This window comes from Xenopus laevis, chromosome 7L (assembly GCF_017654675.1).
Source record: "Xenopus laevis strain J_2021 chromosome 7L, Xenopus_laevis_v10.1, whole genome shotgun sequence".
Taxonomy (NCBI): domain Eukaryota; kingdom Metazoa; phylum Chordata; class Amphibia; order Anura; family Pipidae; genus Xenopus; species Xenopus laevis.
Window position 1 is genome coordinate 62,165,082 of NC_054383.1, and position 22,813 is coordinate 62,187,894.

The following is a 22,813-nucleotide window of genomic DNA, read 5'->3' on the forward strand; positions in this document are numbered from 1 at the left end:
TACTAATATTGACTGAGAAGGATGCTTAACATCTTGTACGTCACATTTACCGTTTTACATTTTTTAAATATTTTTCATTTAGCAAATAGAAACTGTACACTAAACTTTAAATATATAATGTGTGTGTGTAAAATCTGTTTATGACTGTCTCTTGCAGAGAGGAAACTCGCTACTTAAATATTTGCGAAATGTACCATGGGAGTTCAGTGACATTGTTCCAGACTATATACTTGGGGAAACCTGCTGTTCTCTCTTTCTGAGGTAAGCTAAAAGAGAAACTTGCACAAGTTAATCATGTATGAAATAGCTGATATTAAAAGTATTTCTTGTGGGACTTAAATATTACAAATATCTGTATCCAGAATTTTTTTAATAACATTTTAATTTGCAAAAAATCTATAAATACAGGTACAGAACAACTTGTGATAATATTTAGACAGAGCAAATATTTGGTATTTTTGACTTATTTAGTACAAAGCATAACTAAATGGCTGACTAAAATGAAATAAGGAGAGATAATTTGACACAATAAAGGAAAACAGCAAATACAGTAGCTGCTCATTTAAAGTTATAATATCTTTGTAATGGTTATGCTTGATTGTGATCTTGTTGATTTTGGCAATGAAGCCGGGTATCCCAGGTTTTATTGTATGTCTCTAGGGCAGTGATGTCCATCTTCTGTGTTACCGAGGGCCGGAATTTTTCTGGCCTACATGGTGGAGGGCCGATAATGGTAGCCAGTGTTGACCACTCCCTGTCCCACTCCCTGGCACACACAGCGCATAGGGCGGCCAGAGTACAGCACACACAAGGAGCATAGGACAGGCACACCCAGGGAGCATGGGGCTGTAGTGTATGGCGCACACAGGTAGCATGGGGCAGACAGAGTAAGGTTTTCCGCTTGCACTCCCTGGCCCTCCTTAGTCGATCCTGCTAGGTGCCCAGTCCTTGGCACAATACAGCAATGCTCAAAGTGAAAAGTACTGGCACTCAATAGCAATTGCAAAGGGGTGATCCCCTACGTGTTATTAGGTCAAACAAAAGCACACCGATGAAGGGGCAAGCCCCTGAAACGTTGTGCTTTTGTTTGACATAATAAACACGTAGGGGATCACCCCTTTGCAATTGCTATTGAGTGCCAGTACTTTTCACTTCGAGCAGACAGAGTAAGGCACATACAGGGAGCATAAAGCAGGTAAAGTATGGCACACACAGGGAGCATAGGGCAAGCAGAGTATGGCACACACAGGGAGCAAAAGCAGAACACAGCAGGAGACAGGGAAACCAGGACCACTCTAAAATGTACTACATACAGTCACACAATGCTGTTGCCCCTTCAGCAGTTTGTATGTGCAGTTTCAGTCTGGGTCTCAGGTGTGAACAAGAGAGGTGTCACAGGTATGTACAATGCAGGGGGGATTACATGTGTGAACAATACCGGGGACTACAGTCTGAATTTGAGGTTTAAATAATGCAAGTGGCATTTAATCTCTGTAGCGATACCTTTAAAATTTTATACATCGTAAGCAGACACAGACTTTCATGTGGGGGTGTCACGGGCCGCATGTGGCCTGTGGGCCGCCAGTTCATGCCCTGCTCTATAGGATATTGTCATTTTTAGCTACCATGTGCTTTATCATTGTTCTATTGTCCATTTGATGAATGTACTGTGGTGTAATTGTAATTGTATTTACATACATTTATTTCACTTTATGCTTTTTGCTTAAAGAGTGTAGTTTGGGCACCCAGTGTATGTGATCTATAATTGTTTCAAATGTGTGTGTAACTTGTATTGTTTCTACTTAAGAGGCTGACGCTTCTAGTGTTAGAAGTGAGGGTGATCCTTGGCAAGCAGATGCCTTGAAAAAAACAGGATATAACCGCTCGTACATAAAAGACGCTGCTTTTACAGCCATGGGTTCAGGGAAAAACTTTGCCTATGAATCCACGTTGCAATGCTTACATGTTCCATCCCCTGGATTTGCTAATTTATTATGAAGTATGGCTCTTATTTTTGTCAATGCATAATGTTAAAGGGATTAAATTCATATTTTGTTCCTTCATTTTCCAAAAAATTAGGGATGCACCGAATCCAGGATTTGGTTCGGGATTCGGCCAGGATTCTGCCTTTTTCAGCAGGATACGGATTCAGCTGAATCCTTCAGCCGGCAGAACCGAATCAAAATCCTAATTTACATATGCAAATTAGGGTCAGGAAGGGAAATCCGTGACTTTTGTCAGAAAACAAGGAAGTAAAAAATGTTTTCCCCTTCCCACCCTAATTTGCATATGCAAATTAGGGTTCGGTGAAAAAGCAGTGGGCACTCAAGAACATTCATTACTGTTAAAGATAGTGAGTCCTGGCACCTTCAGCATGCTACTTTCCATCCCAAAGAGGCAAGGTACCAAGGGGTATTGCACTGCTACTGTAAATATGTAGATATGTGATGACAGGTAATAGGCAGAAAATTGAAACTTCTCTTTTTACACAGCTTTTTCTTCATCTAGACTTCACATTGCTATAAGTCACAGAAATGCCGCCTAGCCACTGCGTCACAGCCAACAGGACATTGTTGTGTACACAAGCAACTTAGGGCACATATATAATATACAGTATAAATAAACCAAAAATGTTCATAATGCTTCTCACTTTCTTTTTTGTTGTTCTTGTTCCATAATATCTGCTTTTCTATTATTTTCATTTTATTTTCTGACTTTTTTCCCCCTCTTCTTTTCTCCACAATCCATTTGCACCGTATTGTCTTCTTCTTCCAGCTCTTATTTGTTTCTTTTAGATTTCTTTCACATACAAGATATTCTCTGTTCTGTATTAAACATTCTTTTGATCTTTCCTTACTACGCTGGTGTTTACATATATTTTCTCTTCCTTTCTGTTTCTTCCAATCTTCCCTGCTCTCCCATTCTCCATAAAATTGTTTCAATCCCCACTTCCTCCCTTTTCTGCCCAGAACATTTTTCTGCTATTGTTTCATGTTTTTGTCTAGAACACCAGCCTCTGTGTGCCTTAACCCTCTGCTTGCTGAGCGAAAACACTGGTCTGTTTGTATGTTAGTTACCACTTTGATTGCTGTGGAACTAAGTGTGTTTTGTTGTGTAAAACATTGATATGTCCTGAGAGTGGTGGCAGCAAACTTTGTGGATATTGTGGGTATTGGTTGATCTTTGGGGGTGCTGTTATGCTAGTCTAAACTGTGTGCAAGATGAGTGAGAGACTGAAAAAGTGACACCTGATAGCCACACATAAAGTTCAGTCTTCCCATCATTATGTATGGCCATATCTTTGGCTACAGTTACTCTAATTTGGAATATATGATACAATAAACTATCTGCTTATTTTAATATAGCAGTTCAAAAAAATTAAGTACCACTAGTTCAGTGTGTCATGTTGTGTAATCTCCTAAATTAGGAACATTTTTAATATTGCCTGCTATGTTCTTTTCTTATATTATCTCCTTATTTTTGTCTCACTCAGTCTACGATACCATAATCTGAATCCAGAGTACATACACTCTCGTCTGAGGTCCCTTGGTCAATCCTTTGCACTTCGTGTGCTTCTTGTACAAGTGGACGTGGTGGGTGGTTTGTATTTGAACTGCATGTATCCATGTGTACAATTAACAAAGAGAAACAATTGAAAATAATCATTGAGGGTGCCTGTTTATCATGCTGTGTAAAAAGTGGAGAGAAACTGGTGATGTTGACCATAGCATTAGATTTCAACAGTTCGAAAACAAAAGCAAAGATCTGATTGGTTGCTATGAGCAAATTCACTAGTAAGGTTTCACTCCACTTTTTACAAAGCATAATAAATAGGCCCCTTAATGTAGACTTTGGTATCCCCTCTCAGCAATTTGTCTCTCTTCATTCTCGAGTTGGAGTCACAATTTGATGTATTAGAGCTAACTGTATGGATGATGAAAAAAATAAAAGAAAATCAGTAGTCAAATTTCTCAGAGGGGGATTCTAAAGATTATCTTGAATAATGGTACATAATTCTTAATTGATTATATATAACAAGTTTTTTTATTTCCATGAGATTAAGATGTTATATTTCTCGATAGTTCCCCTTTAAGGAAATGTTTCTGCAAATATATTTTCTTGACCATCTTCTTACAGAAAGACCCTCATTTTTCCCTTAAAGAGTTGGCAAAGATCTGTATCCTGTCTGATTGCACACTAATACTGAGCTGGAGGTAATAAATCAAAGATTGAGAAAGAGTGGGTGGAGAACTCTGTTGATGCAAATGGGTCAACATTATCTGAACACTGTTTGCTTTGTCTGTAATCTCTAGTCCTGAGGAGGCTGCTCGGTACCTTGAGACATATAAATGTTATGAACAGAAACCTGCAGATGCTCTGAAAGAAAGAACTGAGAAGGACTTCATGTCTACGGTGAGGGGATGTATAAATTGGTACTAAAAATTAAGTGACTAAAATACCTCCTCTAAGTTGCCCTATTTTTTCCAAATGGTCTTCATATTTTATATATTTTTTAATTATTTGCCTTCCTATTTGACTCTTTCCAGCTTTTCAAATGGGGGGGGGGGGGTCACCGATCCTTGCAGCAAAACTATTGCTCTGTGCAGCAAACTATTGATCTGTGAGGTAACAATGATCTGGTTACCTTTTATCACTTTTTTAAATGATCTTTTTATTCACGTCCTTTTCTTTTCATTTCAAAGCCTTTAATTTAAGCCACTACCTGGTTGTTAGCAACTATATAGCTGCTGAAATTCCAGACTGGAGAGTTACTAAATAATTCAACTGTCTTAGAATATCACTCTACATCATACTAAGGGTTAATGTAAAGATGACCAGTAACATGTTACAATACTACTGCTCAAAAGCTTTTTTTTTTTTGTTTCAGATGACAGAGTGTCTCACAACTGTTAAGTATGTAAACAAGACAGACAGCTGCACTCTATTTACCACGTTTGGGGTCAGTTTCCTTAAACATCTTATATTCTATTTCTGTGTTCATATTTGAAGAAATTTGTGTATATGTATACGGTATATGACCGTATATAGGAGACTTACTATCAGCATTTAAATAATTTGTCTGCATCTGTTTTTTTCTTTTAGACTCTGTTTGACCTTGCAAATGCATCACGTGAAGATCTTTCTTTATGCCCTGGCCTCGGACCCCAGAAAGTAAGCTGTTTTTCTTTTTATCAGAAAGGTGCATTCAATTTCCAAATGTATTTACTGTACTACTGTCAATTGAATGTGCAGTACTTCAGTTCATTGCAGTAGGTTAGTGCCCATCCCCCACTTTGAAGCACCATTTAAGCTTGTCATCTTCATCTTATTGTCTCAGAGACATGCATCTGATTTTAGTAATGTGAAATGAAGAGAATAGTAAACAATGCAACAATTCTAAAAATGCCTCATGTTTTGTTTCTCATAGGCTAAAAGGCTATATGACACCCTTCATGAACCATTCCTAAAAACAAGCAAATAGACATTTCTGTGAAAGGGACTTCTTTGGAAGTAACAGAACAGCAATAATTCCACATGACTGGGACAACCTAAAGCTGTGTAAAATGATTTTTTAGGGAACCAGTTGCTGAGCTGTAAATATTTTGTGTTGAGAAATTAAAATGTTGTGCTGCTTTTTTTGCAATTTGCTTTTCAAAATAATTAATAAAATTGTAATTAAGTCCCTTTGGGTAGAGATTTCTACTGGGCAAAAAGTTACAAGAAAATGATTGTGTATGCTACAAACCACCTTCGTATAAGTGATGTAAATGAAGCCCAGCTACTTTTACGAAAGGAGGCAGCTTCACAACTAGGTCAAGTTATTATTATGGGTGACTTCAGTTATCCAGACATTGACTGGGGTAATGGGTTTGCCAAGTAATAAAAATCTAGCAGGTTTGTAAATATGAAAAACGATAACTTTTTATTTCAGCTAGTTCAAGAACCTACAAGGAACAGTTCTCTTTTGGACCTGCTTAGTTCTGTGATTGCCAAACGTCTTTACATTATGCAGTGGTTAACCTTTGAGTTAAATTTTAGTATGTAATTTAATTTTTCAGAATTCATTGAAGTCTGGAATGGTACCAAGAGACTGGCAAAGTGCTTATGTGGTGCCCCTATTCCAAATGGTATCCTGTTCTCTGCCTCATAACTACAGGCCAGCTAGTCTGACGTCATTGGTAGGAAAGCTTTTCAGTGAGGTATTAAGGGATAAGATACTTCAAATCACAATATTATGAGTATGACAGCCTGTTTGTATGCGTAACAGATCTTGCCAGTCTAGTTTAATGCCTTTAATGTGGAGGTGAGAAGGAACCTCAACTCTGAGATGGCAGAGGATGTCCTTGTAATAACTAATAATACTGAACTCATCTCTAACATTTGTGTGGGTGAGCATTTAGGGAATAGTGATCATAACATGGTCTCCTTTGAGATTCTGTTGCAGAAGCAATTCTATAAGGGAGTAACTAAAACACTAAATTTCATATGTGCAAACAGTATGAAAGGGCATCTCTGCAGCATATTAAGGGGGAAATGCTTTTCACAGGGTTAAACACAGAGCAAAAATGGGAAGTCTTTAAAATGCTGCTTAATAAATATACATGTCAGTATATTCACCTTGGAAGCAAGGAATGACGTTGCAAAGCAAAACCTTTTTGGTTCAATAGAAGTGTTTGTGTTGAGGTGGGTAAGAAAAGGCATGCTTTTAAGGCTCTCAAGTTAGCTGGGACAGCCAAATCATTTATAAGGTACAAGGAGGCCAATAAATCATGCAAAGAAGTTATAAGGCAAGCTAAAATTGATATGGAAAAGAATATTGCAGCAAGCAGTAAAAAGAATCCAAAATTATTTTTTAAATATGGTAATAGTAAAAAAATGAAGCAGGAAGGAGTGGGACCTTTGTTTACAGAGGGGAGTCAGCAGATTCTGAATTCATATTTTTATTCATTATTTCTACACAAATGAGGAACCAGTTATTGAAGGTTTCCTTCTTAATAGTCACAATTCTAGTAATACAACTAATGATGCATGGTTCACACATGAGGAAATACAAAAGAGACTAGAACATGTTAAGATAAACAAAGGTCCAGGGCCAGATGGTATTCATCTCCGGGTACTTAGCAAGCTTAGCTCTGTGATTGCCAAACCTCTTTACTTAATTAATCATGATTCATTTAGGACTGGCATAGTGCCGAGAGACTGGCGAATTGCTAATGTGGTGCCTCTATTCAAAAAAGATCCCGTTCTCAGCCTCAAAATTATAGGCCAGTTAGTCTGACGTCAGTAGTAGGAAAGCTTTTTGAAGGCTTATTAAAGGATAAGATACTGGACTTTATAGCAAATCATAATACTATGAGTGTATGCAAGCATGGTTTTATGCGTAATAGATATTGCCAGACTAACTTAATTTATTTTTATGAGAAGGGACCTCGATTCTGGGATGGCAGTGGATGTGATTTACTTAGACTTTGCTAAAGCATTTGATACAGTGCCACACAAAAGGTTACTGGTTAAATTAAGGAATGTTGGTCTGGAACATAGTATTTGTACCTGGATAGAGAACTGGCTAAAACATAGGCTAAAAGATAGACTACAAAGAGTGGACCAGTGTTGTTAGTGGAGTACCGCAGGGCTCTATACTAGGTCCCTTGCTTTTCAACTTGTTTATTAATGACCTGGAGGTGGGCATTGAAAGTACTGTTTCTATTTTTGCAGATGATACTAAATTGTGGAGAACTATAGGTTCCATGCAGGATGCTGCCACTTTGCAGAGTGATTTGTCTAAGTTGGAAAACTGGGCAGCGAACTGGAAAATGAAGTTCAATGTTGATAAATGCAAGGTTATGCACTTTGGCAAAAATAATATAAATGCAAGTGATACACTAAATGGCAGTGTGTTGCGCGTTTCCTTAAATGAGAAGGATTTAGGGGTTTTTGTAGATAACAAGTTGTCTAATTCTGGGCAGTGTCATTCTGTGGCTTCTAAAGCAAATAAAGTTCTGTCTTGCATAAAAAGGGCATTAACTCAAGGGATGAAAACATAAGTATGCCTCTTTATAGGTCCCTGGTGAGGCCTCATCTGGAGTATGCAGTGCAGTTTTGGACTCCAGTCCTTAAGATGCAAATAAATGAGCTGGAGAGAGTGCAGAGTTGTGCAACTAAACTGGTTAGAGGTGTGGAAGACTTAAATTATGAGGGTAGACTGTCAAGGTTGGGGGTTGTTTTCTCTGGAAAAAAGGTGCTTGCGAGGGGACATGATTACACTTTACAAGAACATTAGAGGACATTATAGACAAATAGCAGGGGACCTTTTTACCCATAAAGAGGATCACCGTACCAGAGGCCACCCCTTTAGACTATAAGAAAAGAACTTTTATTTGAAGCAGCGTAGGGGGTTCTTCACGGTCAGGACAGTGAGGTTGTGGAATGCACTGCCAGGTGATGTTGTAATGGCTGATTCAGTTAATGCCTTTAAGAATGGCTTGGATGATTTTTTGGACAGAATATCAAAGGCTATTGTGATACTAAACTCTATAGTTAGTATAGGTATGGGAATATATAATTTGTGTGAAAGTAGGGAGGGGTGTGTGTATGGATGCTGGGTTTTCATTTGGAGGGGTTACACTCGATGGACTTTGTCTCTTTTCAACCCAATTTAACTATAACTATGTAACTATGTAATCTACTTAGACTTTGCTAAAGCATTTGATACAGTACCACTGTACTCGTTGAAAGAGTTGTTCACCTTTGTAAAACATTCAGAAATGTTCATGGAAAAAAAATAACCTTTTCCTTATAAATCGGGTTGCCACCCAGCCGGTAATTGCCGGTAAATCTGTAATGACCTTTAATGTAGCCCCTGGCCCACCTCGAACTTATCTTTTCCCTTTCCCAAGATCTGCTTTCTAGGTCCCTGTTGTGGTGTAGCCCCACAACAGGGACCTTTGATATCATCTGCCCCCCCCCCTTCTGTGGACCCCACATGAAAGTCTGCTTGCTGTGACTGCTTAATTTCTGTGAGTTTTAAGGCTACGGACACAAATGCGGATACCTGCCATGTTTTCGGTGCGGTTTGTGGCACAGTTTTTTTTACGCTTGCGGTTTCAACTTTCTGCAGTGGCATGCTACGCTAGCGCATTTATGCTGTTGCCAACTAATGGTGCGAATTAAGATGAAAACACAGCAAGTATCCACATGTGTGTCCATAGTCTAAAAGTTATCAGTACTGAGATTAACTGGTCCCTGCATTGTTTAAACCTCAATTTCAGACTTTAATCTCCTGCATCATTCATACTTGTATTCCCCTCTGCATTGTTCACACCTGTAGCACCTCTATTTTTCACACACTAAAGCTCTGTTCTGTTCACAGCTCAGACCCAGACTGAAAGTGCCCATATTGTGCACCTGTTCATACCTCAGACAAACTGCTGGAGGGTCACCAGCATTGTGTCACTTTATGTACCACAGTATGTACTGTTCATTATAGAGTGGTCCTGATAGTTTCCCTGTCTCCTGCTCTATTCTGCCCTATGCTCCCTGTGTGCCATACTCTGCCTTCCCTGTGCTCCCGGTGCGTGCCATACTCTGCCTTCCCTATGCTCCTTGTGTGTGCCATACTCTGCCTGCCCTATGCTTTCTGTGAGTTTCTTACATAGTAACAGTAAGTTAGGTTGAAAAAAGACACATGTCGATCAAGTTCAAGCTTTTAACTTTTTTTAACCTGCCTAACTGCCAGTTAATCCAGAGGAAGGCAAAAAACCCATCTGAAGCCTCTCCAATTTCTCTGAGGGGGGAAAAAATTCTTTCCTGACTCCAAAATGGCAATCGGACTAGTCCGTGGATCAACTTGTACTATGAGCTATCTTCCATAACCCTGTATTCCCTTACTTGCTAAAAAGCCATCCAACCCCCCTTCTTAAAGCTATCTAATGTATCAGCCAGTACAACTGATTCAGAGAGAGAATTCCACATCTTCACAGCTCATCACTGTAAAAAAACCATTCCGAATATTTAGGCGGAACCTCTTTTGTTCTAATCAGAATGGGTGACCTTGTGTCAGTTGGAAAGACCTACTGGTAAATAAAGCATTAGAGAGATTATTATATGATCCTCTTATATATTTATACATAGTTATCATATCACCCCTTAAACCAACGTGAACATCCCCAATTTGGCCAGTCTTTCCTCATAGCTAAGATTTCCCATACATTTTACTTGCTTAGATGCCCTTCTCTGTACCCTCTCTAATACAATAATGTCCTGTTTGAGTGATGGAAGCCAAAACTGTACGGCATATTCTAGATGGGGCCTTACCAGTGCTCTATAAAGTGGAAGAATGACCACTTCCTGCCGTGAATCAATGCCCCTTTTAATACAGCTCAAGACCTTATTTGCCCTTGATGCTGCGGACTGGCATTGCTTGCTACAGCCAAGTTTATCATCTGCAAGGACTCCAAGGTCCTTTTCCATAATGGATTTGCCTAGAGCATTCCCATTGCCTAGTGCAGTCCCTGTAAGTGGCTTGGATATTTTTACATCCCAGGTGCATGACTTTACATTTATCAACATTGAATCTCATTTGCCACTTAGCTGCCAGTTTGTCAAGTCATGCTGCAAGGATGCCACATCCTGGATGGAATTTATTGGGCTGGATAGTTTGGTGTCATCTGCAAACACTGATACATTACTTACAATACCCTCCCCATAGTCATTAATGAACAAGTTAAATAAAAGTAGACCCAATACCTAGCCCTCCACAGATGTCAAATTAACTGGCCTATAATTGCCAGACTAAGATTATAATCCCTTTTTAAATATTGGAATGACATCAGTTTTTTACCATACCAGATGAAAGTGAATCTGAAAAAATCAGAAATAGGGGCTGGTCTTAAACTGAACTAAGCTCTCTGAGAACCCAGGGGTGTATGCCATCAGGCCCTGGAGCCTGGTTTACATTAATTTTTATTAAAGTTTTATGGATCATATCCTGAGTCAGCCACTAACTAGAGTGACCTCAGCCATCAGTGCAGCTATGAATTGGGCCTGGAAACTCAGCCTCCTCTATTGTATACACTGAAGAAAAGCACTGATACCATTATTTAATGTAGAACCACTCTCAACCTGCATCTTTTTACTGAAGAAAAGCACTGATACCATTATTTAATGTAGAAACACTCTCAACCTGCATCTTTTTACTATAAATATATTTAAAAAACTTTTTGGGGTTAGTCGTAGTCTCCGCCGCAATGCACTCTTCAATTTCTTTCTTTGCCTTCCTGATTGTTGATTTACAACATTTATTATAGTGTTTAAATTCATTAAATGCAGCTTCTGTCCCAACAGTAGTTTTTAAATGCCTTTCTCTTCTTTCCTAGTAACTTCTTTACTTCTATATCTTAGAGCTTCTACATTTACCCCTTAATGGAATAAATTAAGAAAAGTAATGTTTTAATATCATTTTAAATGACAACCATTTCTGTTCTGTGGTTTTTAGCTGAAAACTTAACGCCACAAGGCACTAAAATTGGCTATTTTGAAATTCATGGTTTTTGTTGCCCCAGTGTATATTTGTTTTTTGCACCAGACATTAAATGATATAACATTATGGTCACTATTACCCAGAGGTTCACATTTGCTATAAGTTCTGGGTGATCCAGAATAGCATTTTTTTCTGGTTGACTCCTCAAAAACCTGAACTTGTTAGCATTTGTAAATTGTTGTTAGGGGCCCCTAAGGTGTTAATCATGTGCTGAGGGGAGGGTGCTGTGTTATCCACAGGGGAGGAGGAGGCATATGGATTTAAAGGTATGCTTTAATATGACTGAAATTTTTCATATGAATGATAAGTGCTATCCCTGCATTGAACACCAACCATTAGGGTTTTTGGTGGACATGCTCTTAAAAGTTAATGTGGCAACATGGTTGTGGCTTAAACAGGGAGTGGTCAACATTGACTTCCATTATCGACCCTCCATCAAGTAGACTAGAAAAATTCTGGCCCTATGTAAGTAGGACAGCACTGTTTTAAGGTATCAATGAGAGTGTTAATTTGCATACACAAAGCTTTTTAGGATGGGGGGTGGGCCTGCATTTGAGGAAAGAAAGTGATCAAGACCTAAGCTTTCAGGAGAAATTTGGTAGCTGTATGGGCTTATGTGATTTGAAGGAGGTGGAAGGAAGGTTTATTGCGGGCGGAGCAAGTAAGTAAAGAGATGTCTTTTTCACACTGGAAAGGGGAGGGTGCAGGTGGTGCTGCTTGTGCCTGCTTGAAGGAGATCTGACACAGGAATGAGAGGGGGCGAAGGGACGGGTTTGTGTAGTGCCTGCATGAGAGGAGGGTAAAGTCAGAGCCTTGTTGAAGCCGTGTCACCAGAGGGGACTTCTGAGGGAGAAGTCTGTCTTTCGTGGGTGAGGATGGATTTTTGATGGAGGAGCTTTTGAGAATTGTAATTTTGGACATGGGGGGTGCAGGTGAATGGCCTTATGGAAAGGGAGAAGTCAGTCACTTGTCATTTTCAGGAGGGCTATAAGTCTTGAGTCTGCTCCTCTTGGTTTTGGAGTATGCCTTTCAATTGACACTTAAAACAGGTAAATACTCTGCACAATGTTGTGAACAATAAGTTGCACAAATAATCTAGCTATTTCAGTGTGTCAGTTTCCTTAAAACAGCAATATAAGTACAGCATTACCTTAAGGGCACCTGTCACCCTAAAATAGTTTCCCCCACCAGAGCACAGCCCTTGCTCATGATGTAAAAACCAGACAGCCCTGGGAATTATTAGTAACCCTCATCTCTACCTATCTCAACAAAGGAAAATAATTAATAATATTTCTTTGACACTGAATATAGATTAGAAAATTACTTTGTGGTGATTTTTTTTTTTTTTACATATGGTATGTAACTTAATAGCCCCATGTGGTACTAGCCTTTTATTGCTTTCAGGGCTACAATAGTTTGGGGTGCTTTTAGTCTACCATACACTTGCCTTGCTATCACCCTCCAAAAGCTTGTTACATGCAATAGTTATTTGAAAAAGCATGGTGTTGCTTTTGGAGGGTTACTACTCAGCCCATTGTTTTACTATGCTATGGCAGCCCTGTCCAGCTTTTCACATGTAGTGGACCGATTAGCTGAAGTACTGAATGGTTTTATCCAGATTTTCTAAAAATTATAGTGTCATGCATAGAACTCTGCATAGCTCATAAGCTTAGCCGCACCCTTGCCCTTATTCTTGAACTGTTTTTAATGATTTTTTGCATAAAGTTTATTGATTTTTTTAATACAGTCAGATCCCCTCCTTGTTAGCCGATCACGTGAATGTCTCGGTCATCTGCTTATTTCGGAAACCTATAGCTAATAAGCATGCATTGGGCTATAAAATGCCCTAAGGTTAATTTCCAGCCTGCCAAATTACACTTGGACCAACCAACACTAAGGCCAGGTCCGAAAAGCTGATCAACCGCTTTCCTCTGCCTGCAGTTTAAACACAGGTAGAGGAAAGCAGATGATTTGCTCCATATTCCACTGGCAAGAACAGATTGCTGCTTTCTACTAAATATATATACTGTAGTTGTTGAAGTCCTTACAGATTTCTTAGTTAGCTGGGGTTCAAAAACATTCTTGTTTTTTCAAAAACAGTTAAGAGTAAAGTGCAACATGGTCTGACAACTTAGTCACACAGTTTTGATTGTGGGACTAATTATTTTGATTGGTTGGTACAACCAGGCAGAATAATATGGTATAAATTATCTCATTCAGACACATTCAGATGTGCTCAAACCTGCATCAAACGGGGAAAAATAAACAATCACTTCATTTGAGTTTGTAATAGCAAGGTCTTTTTTTCTGTTTTTCTTGCTGGCAATGCAGTTGCTAGGAGAGTTGAGAATCGGAGACTGAACATCGATCTCAAGCTATCTCCTGAATTGGCATTACTTGACTTTCAGACGACCTCCTCTCCCATGATGAAACTTTGGAATAAGTATAAACATTTTATTTTCATGGTCCTTGCAGCTACACGTAAATTAATTTTGGATTCAAGAAAACTCCCCAGATTTAAAAGATGTTTTGTTTTATCTTAGGTCTCTTTGTTTGGATGCAGCAGTTTTAGATATGGTAGCTCTGGCTTTATGGACACATTTTTAAAATGTTGGTCCCTATACTTTAACTTTCTGGGTTCTGAGAATAAAGCCATAATTGAAAAATGTATGTTCAGTTCTGACAGAGATTCTATTTTACATACTCACAGGAGTTTTAATATTTGATGGAAGATGTGCTTTTTTCTGTATAAGATGTAGTTAATTGTTTTGTTGGACTGACGGACAGGACTTTTCTTTTTACTGTTATGTTTGTTTTTATTTTTTTTAGTTTTGTTTTCTATGTTATTTTATGGTCTAATCTAAGGCATCATTCAATGTTTATTTTCTTTGGATTGATAGGTAATAATCCTGTACTGTTACATTAACTGATGGGCTTATGTCAGCCAATCCTTTGTTATGTTGTTTATTTCTCATGCTGTTTATTTGAAAATGCTAATAAACACAATTGAAAAGAAAGAGAATCGCGAGTGCTTCAGATGGCCCTGTAGATTGCTTCCTTTGAAGTAGTGCATGTCAGCTGGTGGTTTCCCAGTGAGATAGGGGTTGCTTGGATAGATGAAACCAAGATCAACCTCTACCAGAATGATGCCAAGAAAAAAAGTATGGAGAAGGCATGGAACAGCTCATGATCCAAAGCATACCACATCATCTATAAAACATGGTGGAGGCAGTGTAATGGCTTGGGCATGCATGGCTGCCAGTGGCACTGGGACACTAGTGTTTATTGATGATGTGACACAGGACAGAAGCAGCCGAATGAATTCTGAGGTGATAAAAGACATACTGTCTGCTCAAATCCAGCTAAATGCAGTCAAATTGATTCGGAGGCGTTTCATAATACAGATGGACAATGACCCAAAACATACAGCCAAAGCAACCCAAACGTTTATTAAAGCAAAGAAGTCACCTGATCTGAACCCAATTGAGCATGCATTTCACTTGTTGAAGACTAAACTTCGGACAGAAAGGCCCACAAACAAACAGCAACTGAAAGCCACTGCAGTAAAGGCCTGGCAGAGCATTAAAAAGGAGGAAACCCAGAATCTGGTGACGTCCATGAGTTTAAGACTTCAGACTGTCATTGCCAGCAAAGGGTTTATTAGAAAGGAACATTTTATTTTCAGTTCTTTAATTTGTCCAATTACTTTTGAGCCCCTAAAATTAAGTGATTGTGTTAAAAAAGGCCTCACATTTTTATGCAATCTTTTTGTTCAACCCACTCAATTAAAGCTGAAAGTCTGCAGTTTAACTGAGTTGTTTCATTTAAACTGTTGTAAGAAATTAAATCAAATGTGAAAAATTAGCTGTGTAAAAGTTTAGGTACCCTTGTAATTTTGCTAATTGTAATGTATGTAACTGCTCAATACTGATTACTGCCAACATTGGTTGGATTAGCTCATTAAGCCTTAAACTTCATAGGCAGGTGTGTCCAATCATGAGAAAAGGTATTTAAGGTGGCCAGTTAGAAGTTGTGCTTCTGTTTCACTCTCCTCTGAAGAATGACAGCATGAGATTCTCAAAGCAACTCTCAAAACATCTGAAAACAAAGATTGTTCAGTATCATGGTTTAGGGGAAGGCTACAAAAAGCTGTCTCAGAGGTTTAAACTGTAAGTTTCAACTGTAAGGAATGTAATGAAATGGAAGGCCACAGGTCTGGCAGCGCAATTTGCACAAAGAACATCTGTATGGCAGGGTGATAAGAAAGAAGCACTCACACCACAAACAGAGTATTGTGGTGTGAAAAGCTCATTTAAACAAGCCATAGTCATTTTGGAACAAAGTGCTTTGGACTGATGAGACAAAAATGTAGTCATAACAAAAAGTGCTTTGCATAGCGGAAGAAGAAGACCGCGTTCCAAGGAAAACACCTGCTACCTACTTTCAAATTTGGTGGAGTTTCCATCATGCTGTGGGCTGTGTGGCTAGTTCAGGGACTGGGGCCCTTGTTAAAGTCGAGGATCGGATGAATTCAACCCAATATCATCAAATTCTTCAGGATAATGTTCATGCATCAGTCAAAAAGTTGAAGTTATACAGGGGTTGGATAATGACCAGACAATGACCCTAAATACACTTCAAAATCTACAAAGGCATTAATGGAGAGGGAGAAGTACAATATTCTGGAATGGCCGTCACAGTCCCCCGACTTGAATATCATCTGAAATCTATAGGATGATTTGAAGCATACTGTCCATGCTCGACAGCCATCAAATTTAACTGAACTGGAGAGATTTTGTATGGAGGAATGGTCAAAAATACCGCCATCCAGAATCCAGATACTCATCAAAGGCTATAGGAGGTGTCTACAGGCTGTTACATGTGCAAATGGAGGCTCAACTAAGTATTGATGCAATATCTCTGTTGGGGTGGCCAAATTTATGCACCTATCTAATTTTGTTATGATGCATATTGCATATTTTCTGTTAATCCAATAAACTTTGTCACTGATAAAATACTACTGTATCCATAAGGCATGTTATATATTAAAAGGAAGTTACTTTGAAAGCTCAGCCAATGATAACTAAAACTCCAAAGAATTTATAGGGGTTCCCAAACTTTTTCATATGACTGTATGTATGTATGTATGTATGTATGTATGTATGTATGTATGTATGTATGTGTATTTTGTGGTCACAGCCTCATTGCACCCCCGCCTAATGGTTTTAAAAATTAGTGGTGAGCACAACTTTCCCTTGTTTTATATATATATATATATATATAATATATATATATATATATATATATATATATATATATATATATATATATATATATATATATATATTTTCTTTCAAAAAACCACACTGAGGATTTTATAAGTGAAAAATTATTTCGGCACCTACACTCGGAACTGGGGCCAAACAACCAAGTATGACGTCATCAGTGAGTGACACACATCCAAAAACATTCTGTACTGTTACTAATAGGTAATTCTCAGTTACCCTGATAAAACATAGTGAAAAGCGTATAACTGTATATTCAATGTGTTCATACAATAAAATTCAACACAGTACTCGCATAGTGGATTACTTTGTGCTTTGGTGCATAGCTCCATCGTGCCCATGTGATATTGAAAGAAAATATGCTATATCTTCTTACGGCCTTGCTCCCGACTGCAATCGGGAACCCAAATTAAAAACACTTACCCCAGGCGGACTGAGTATGAGGATTTCCTTGCCATTGTAGCCCAATATCAAGCAAGCACAGTCCAGTACCATGCTGCCCGTGTTGTGTTGTTATATTTGTACCTCTATGACCTCGTACGTAAAGCAAAACCACGAAATAGTGCAAGTTCAAATACAATGAGGTAGTTTATTGTGTCCAAAATACAAGACAATAGGTTTTGCCTGGGGAAACAGTCGTGTGTCACCTGGGTGGTACCCGAATGCTTTCCAAGGATACTCCCATATAACATAAGTTTATATACCCATTTTGATGTCATAGATGGGGGTGATAACAAATGGGAGTATGCCAATACCATACATAGTCTGATTCCTCCTTGTACAATTAATGTTTAAATGATTTACTTAGTCTTACATGTTATCAAAGGAATGTTGTAACATACTGTGCCTAGCTCCAACGGTCCACAACCTCGCAATCAGCTATTGGCTAACCAAGGCCATTGTGGTATTTCCAGTAATTTGAGCAGCACTTCAGCAAGAAGGGGCCCCACCAGACAGGCTGGCGTTATGCTGACACTCTGGAATTTAAGTAACAGAGTGATGATCTTTTGTTTGTATGGCCTAGTATAAGCTATATGAGTGACCTTGGGCCCTATAGCGTTATGGCGTCATAGAGGGCGGGGGTGACAAATATCAACCCTCTGACACTAGCCATTCGTCCGTCATAGGAATTGGACCGTTCCAGATATATTTTTTAATTACATTACTTCTCTTGAAACGTTGAAAGACGTTTCATATTAGTAATTGCAGGCACAGGGAGAGTGCTGAGAGGACCCCCAGGAACAAGGGAGGTCTATTATAAATGGGACAGTGGTGTATGCTGTTGTGAGTTACAGTTCAACTGTTGTGGCAGCACCAATACAGAAGTGCAGCTGAAATGAATGAAAACAAAGAAAACAGGAAGCTAGGGGGCTAGAGGTATTTCCTGTTTTTGAGGAACTAACTTGGCTAGGAACCGCTGGAACCGCACAATGAAGCAAGAGCTGTGTGAATATAACATGTAGCCTAAGATTTAAGCAAATATATGATTATAGTGAACTTAGGTTTCAAAATAAAGCAAAATAAAGCATTACAGAGAGATAATAAAAGGAAATCATTGCATAGAGATAATGAGACATAGTAATAATCATCCTGAGTAAGATAATACTGATATTGTAAAATAAGACTGATTACATTAAGGTTAAAATTCAAGTTAGATTCAAAAATACCATGAAATTAAGATAAAAATGGAAATAAAACTTAAAATTAAAAAATTTAAAAATGTAAGATAAAAGTTAAAAATGTAAAAAATTTAAAAATGAAAATAAATGAAAAATACTAAAATAAAGCTAAAAATGCTAAGATCCCACTTTTTTTTTTTTTTGGTCAAACCTCCCCTATAAGGCTGAGAAAAGTTATAACTTATAAATGTAAATCAAAGTAGAGCAGAAGCTGGGGAGGAGGTACAGCGGCTTATGGCACATATCATTACTTTAACAACAAGATACAGGCCAAGGGCCAAAGCTAAAATAACTAGGATGGGTTTAAAGAAACTTCCAAGGAAATCATTTAACCATCCACCAATATTACCTAACCATGTAAAGGGATTAAAACCATTTTTAGAAATATTCCTGGCTTGTTTTTGTAATTCGAAAACCTTGGCCATATGAGATTCAACCAGCGATTCAGAGTCATTAATGTAGGTACAACATTCTTCTCCTACTAAAACACAGACTCCACCTTGTTCTGCTAACAAATAATCTAGGGCCATTCTATTCTGAAGGGCTACTTTACGAATCTGAGCTAGTTCTATATTAATTGCAAGGACCGATATTACAGTGTTGTTAATCATGCGGTCAAGAAGGGAAGCATATTCATTAAGGCGAACCATCATTTCTATTCCCCAACCTGTCCAGGCAGGGAAGAAAGCCAAGCCTTATCTTTATCATTAAAGAGTTCCCTTTTCTGTATCTTAAGGTTTAAAACTGCGGATGAGTGTGTATCAATAAGTGAGGTAGCAGATAATTCTGTTCTAGTTCTAACAGCTGGGACTACATTTCCTATAGTACATCTACCTTCGGCTCCCATGGGCAACCATGCATAGGCTTTCTTACCACAGATGTAATAAGTCCCTGAAGGAAGCACCATGGGGCGGTGAAAACCCTGATTTCTTATCTGAAGCGTTAAAAATTTTATGTTATAGTGAGCAGGACCATCTATATAATCTAAATCCCATTCTAAACTCTTATTGGCCCAAGAAAGGCAGGGCTCAATAGTAGAAGATACTTTTGTTTCATCAATACAATGTGCATATGTGGTGGCTGCTTCATAATGTGTGGGGACCTGAGTAATATTTAAATCGGTTGAGTTACATGTAGTTTCTCCTATAAGGATTTTAGGAATCCTTATTTGTTTACCATTAATGGTCACCCGTGTTTTCCTACTAAAAACAGTGAAACATACTGAAGGATGACGTACTATTCCTGCCAAAATAAGAGCTGGGGTTGCTTTCATTATTTCATCACCTTTACCAGAAATTTCCCTATATTTAGACAATTCTGGATCAAGAGTTGAAAAGTCCATCACATATCTGTCTTCAAAATCAGTCCATGTAAAGGGGACCCCAAGGATAGGGTACCGAGGCTGTGAGTAGGAATATGTGAGCAAACCCAACAGTCAGTCTTATTTTCAATCATGGCAGCAGTACTGTGCAGTTTTAAAAGTTCATTGTCAGCCCATAATGCTGTTATGGGGGTGGAGAGGAAGTAGGAAACACAGAAGGACAAGGCAAGCAGTCTCGAAGATGAATCCATGTCCCGTGGTTTTCAAGTAATACGGCAGTGGGGGAGAGCTGTTGTATTTTAAAAGGACCGGAATATATAGGTTGGTCCCAACGGCTACGAGTAAAATTTCTCTTGTAGACTAGATCTCCGACCTGAAAAAGAAAAGAAGGAGTGACAACAACAGGTGCCTTGGAAATATTCACTTCAGACATTTGGTGTGCTAACTGGAGACACCGTATGAGATTGTATGGGCTTTCAGCATTGGGAAGTGGACGTGTACTGATGGTGCGGATAAGAGACATACGTCTACCGGTAGTGATTTCAAATGGGGTAAGTCCACAACGCCTAATAGGATGGTTGCGGAGTATGAACAATGCAGCTGGGAGACATTCCAGCCACGAGCCATTTGTGGCAGCTGTCAATTTTCTGAGTTGTGTCTTTAAGAGACCATTAGCTCTTTCCACAATGCCATTGGAGGTTGGTTTGTACACAGACACGTACCTCCACTTGATATCAGTACAATTTGCAAATGTCTCACAGAGTTGATTTTTGAAATGGCTTCCATTATCCGAAACAATAGATTTAGGAATCCCATGTCTGGGAAAGATTTCATTGTATAGATTATCAAATACAACCAGAGCTGTTTCCTTCCTACATGGAAAAGCTTCTAACCATTGAGAGTATGGGTCAATCATGACCAAAAGATACCTGTATCCTTTGCAAGGAGTTACCATGTCCGTGAAATTGATATGCCATTCTCTGAAGGGGCCAGCAGGCCTTGGAATCAGGAGGAATCCTTGGAGTTTGATGACTGGTGTTGGTAAAACAAACATTACAAGTGTTGACCACAGCTTTACAAATATCTTTTAAATCTGGGCACCAGTACATTTCCCTTATAGTATTGATCAAGTCATTTGTTGGCATATGTGACCCGTAGTGTAACTGGTGGGCCAATAGGTGGCACTCACCTATGGGTAATGCTGGTACACCTGAAGGGTGCATCCAAATATATGGAGGCTCGTTATTGTGATAGTAATGAGAGCATTCATTAGCCACCCATTTGTCTGTTTCTGCACTAGTGGCGCTTTCTTGCATTACTCTGATGGGTGCAAAAGGGTTAGAAGTGGAAAGATATTTCTTAGCTCGTGTTTGTACAAAAATGGTTAGTGGGTTTGTGGTTTGTTTTGCTAGTTCGTCAACTATCTGATTGCCGTATGCGACAATATCTGTGACATTATGTTGGTGTGCTTTTACCCATTCACAGGATGTTTTTAAACCTTTGTTGTGTCTTTCCTGTAGTACTTCCATTATAGCAAGAATCGTGTCATGATGTTGTAGTGGAGTTCCTTTTCCTGTAACAAAACCTCTCTTGTGCCATTTAGATGCATTTGTATGTATGGTGGTAGTGACGTAAGCTGAGTCTGTATAGAGAACTCCGTTTTTGTCATTCATGAGCCGGAAACCTTCTAAGGCGGCGGCTATCTCTGCTAATTGGGCTGATGTATCTGGTGGTAATGCATATTGTTTTTTCTGTATAATTTCTTTGGTGTCAGGATCTATCTGACACACGGCAAAGCCCGTATGTGTTTCTGTCTGTGAACCGTCAGAGAAAATTACAACATGTGACGGTTGTAAATCTGTTACTGGGACAATACCCATAAAGGGAAGTTCCTCTGGAATTTCCTCAGAGGTACAATCATGGTTCTCAGCCGAGAACAACAATAAGTCTTTAAGATTATTGAAAGGATTAGTTGGAGGCATTCCTTTGAAAGAAATGTGACTTCGTAGGAGCACAGCCGTGCATTGTCCTACGCGTGCAGGCACAAAGTGTAATGTATTACTTTTGAGTAGTGCTGGCATGTCATGTGAGGTGTATATGATAACACTGGGAACAATCATATGTGAATAGAGTTTTTCTACAGATGCTGCACAAGCGCATATGTTACGTTCACAGGAAGTGAAAGCTTGTTCTATGGGTGTAAAAATTCCTGAAAAGTGTCCTATAATACATCCCTCTTGTTGGGTGGCTACTGCCGCCCAACAGATTGCGTTTGCAAAAACGTACATGTAGATAGGCTCACAGCTGTTCGGCAAATGGAGTTGTGGGGCCTGCAAAATATCAGACATTAGACATTCAAGAGCTGTAGAGTCAGATTGAGACAGAGAGACAGAAGCATAGCCAGGAGGATTGCCTTTGAGGTATTTTCTGAAAGGAAGTATGCGAAAACTATAAGCAGGAATCCATAAGCGACAGAAGTTAAACAGACCCAAAACACTGCGTAATTCTTTGACTGAGGTAGGTAGATGCATACGTTGGACATTAGTGAGCACCTGGGGACCCATGAGTTTGGCTCCCTTGAGTTTGTCATGCCTAGAAAAGTAACTGAGGTTTGACAAAATTGCAGCTTTGAACGATTGACCTTATAACCACATGTATGCAAATGCAAAAGTAAGGCACAAGTGTAGTGTTGGCACAGTTCAGCAGTGTCTGCAGAAAGCAGAAGGTCGTCAACATACTGTATTAGAAAAACAGAAGTAGGTAAAAGGTCAGTGAAAGTTTGCAGATCAGTCGCGAGTACACGGCTGAAGATCGAGGGACTGTCAGCTCCGCCCATTACGAGGCAGGTCCACTGGTAACGGTTATTGTTGTAGGTGAATGCAAAAAGTGGTCTGGATTGTTGAGATAAAGGAATGCAATAAAATGCTTGGGATAAATCCAAAACTGAATTATATTCCTTTAAGGGGTTGTCTTGTAAGAGGGTGGCAGG

General features: G+C 39.0%; 2 protein-coding genes across 3 annotated transcripts in view; one reads left to right on the top strand and one right to left on the bottom strand.

The window, feature by feature from the left end:
* The window catches only part of ercc1.L (excision repair cross-complementation group 1 L homeolog), a 37,949-nt gene extending 23,393 nt beyond the window's left edge, over positions 1–14,556 (top strand). The window contains exons 4-10 of one of the 2 annotated variants that reach the window (XM_018224304.2): positions 158–261; positions 3,494–3,593; positions 4,138–4,214; positions 4,314–4,413; positions 4,889–4,960; positions 5,104–5,172; positions 5,429–5,718. In XM_018224304.2, the coding sequence (XP_018079793.1) occupies positions 158–261; positions 3,494–3,593; positions 4,138–4,214; positions 4,314–4,413; positions 4,889–4,960; positions 5,104–5,172; positions 5,429–5,482 (576 nt within the window). In that variant the 3' untranslated portion in view covers positions 5,483–5,718. 2 annotated transcript variants of the gene reach the window in all.
* Positions 14,557–19,900: 5,344 nt separating this feature from the next.
* Positions 19,901–22,388, bottom strand: LOC121395469. Its single transcript, XM_041569031.1, has 2 exons — positions 20,754–22,388; positions 19,901–20,197 (listed from the first exon to the last, which is right to left on the bottom strand). Exons 1-2 carry the CDS (start codon positions 22,386–22,388, stop codon positions 20,009–20,011), a joined length of 1,824 nt encoding a protein of 607 aa, XP_041424965.1. The 3' UTR covers positions 19,901–20,008.
* Between the last annotated feature and the right edge of the window lie 425 nt (positions 22,389–22,813).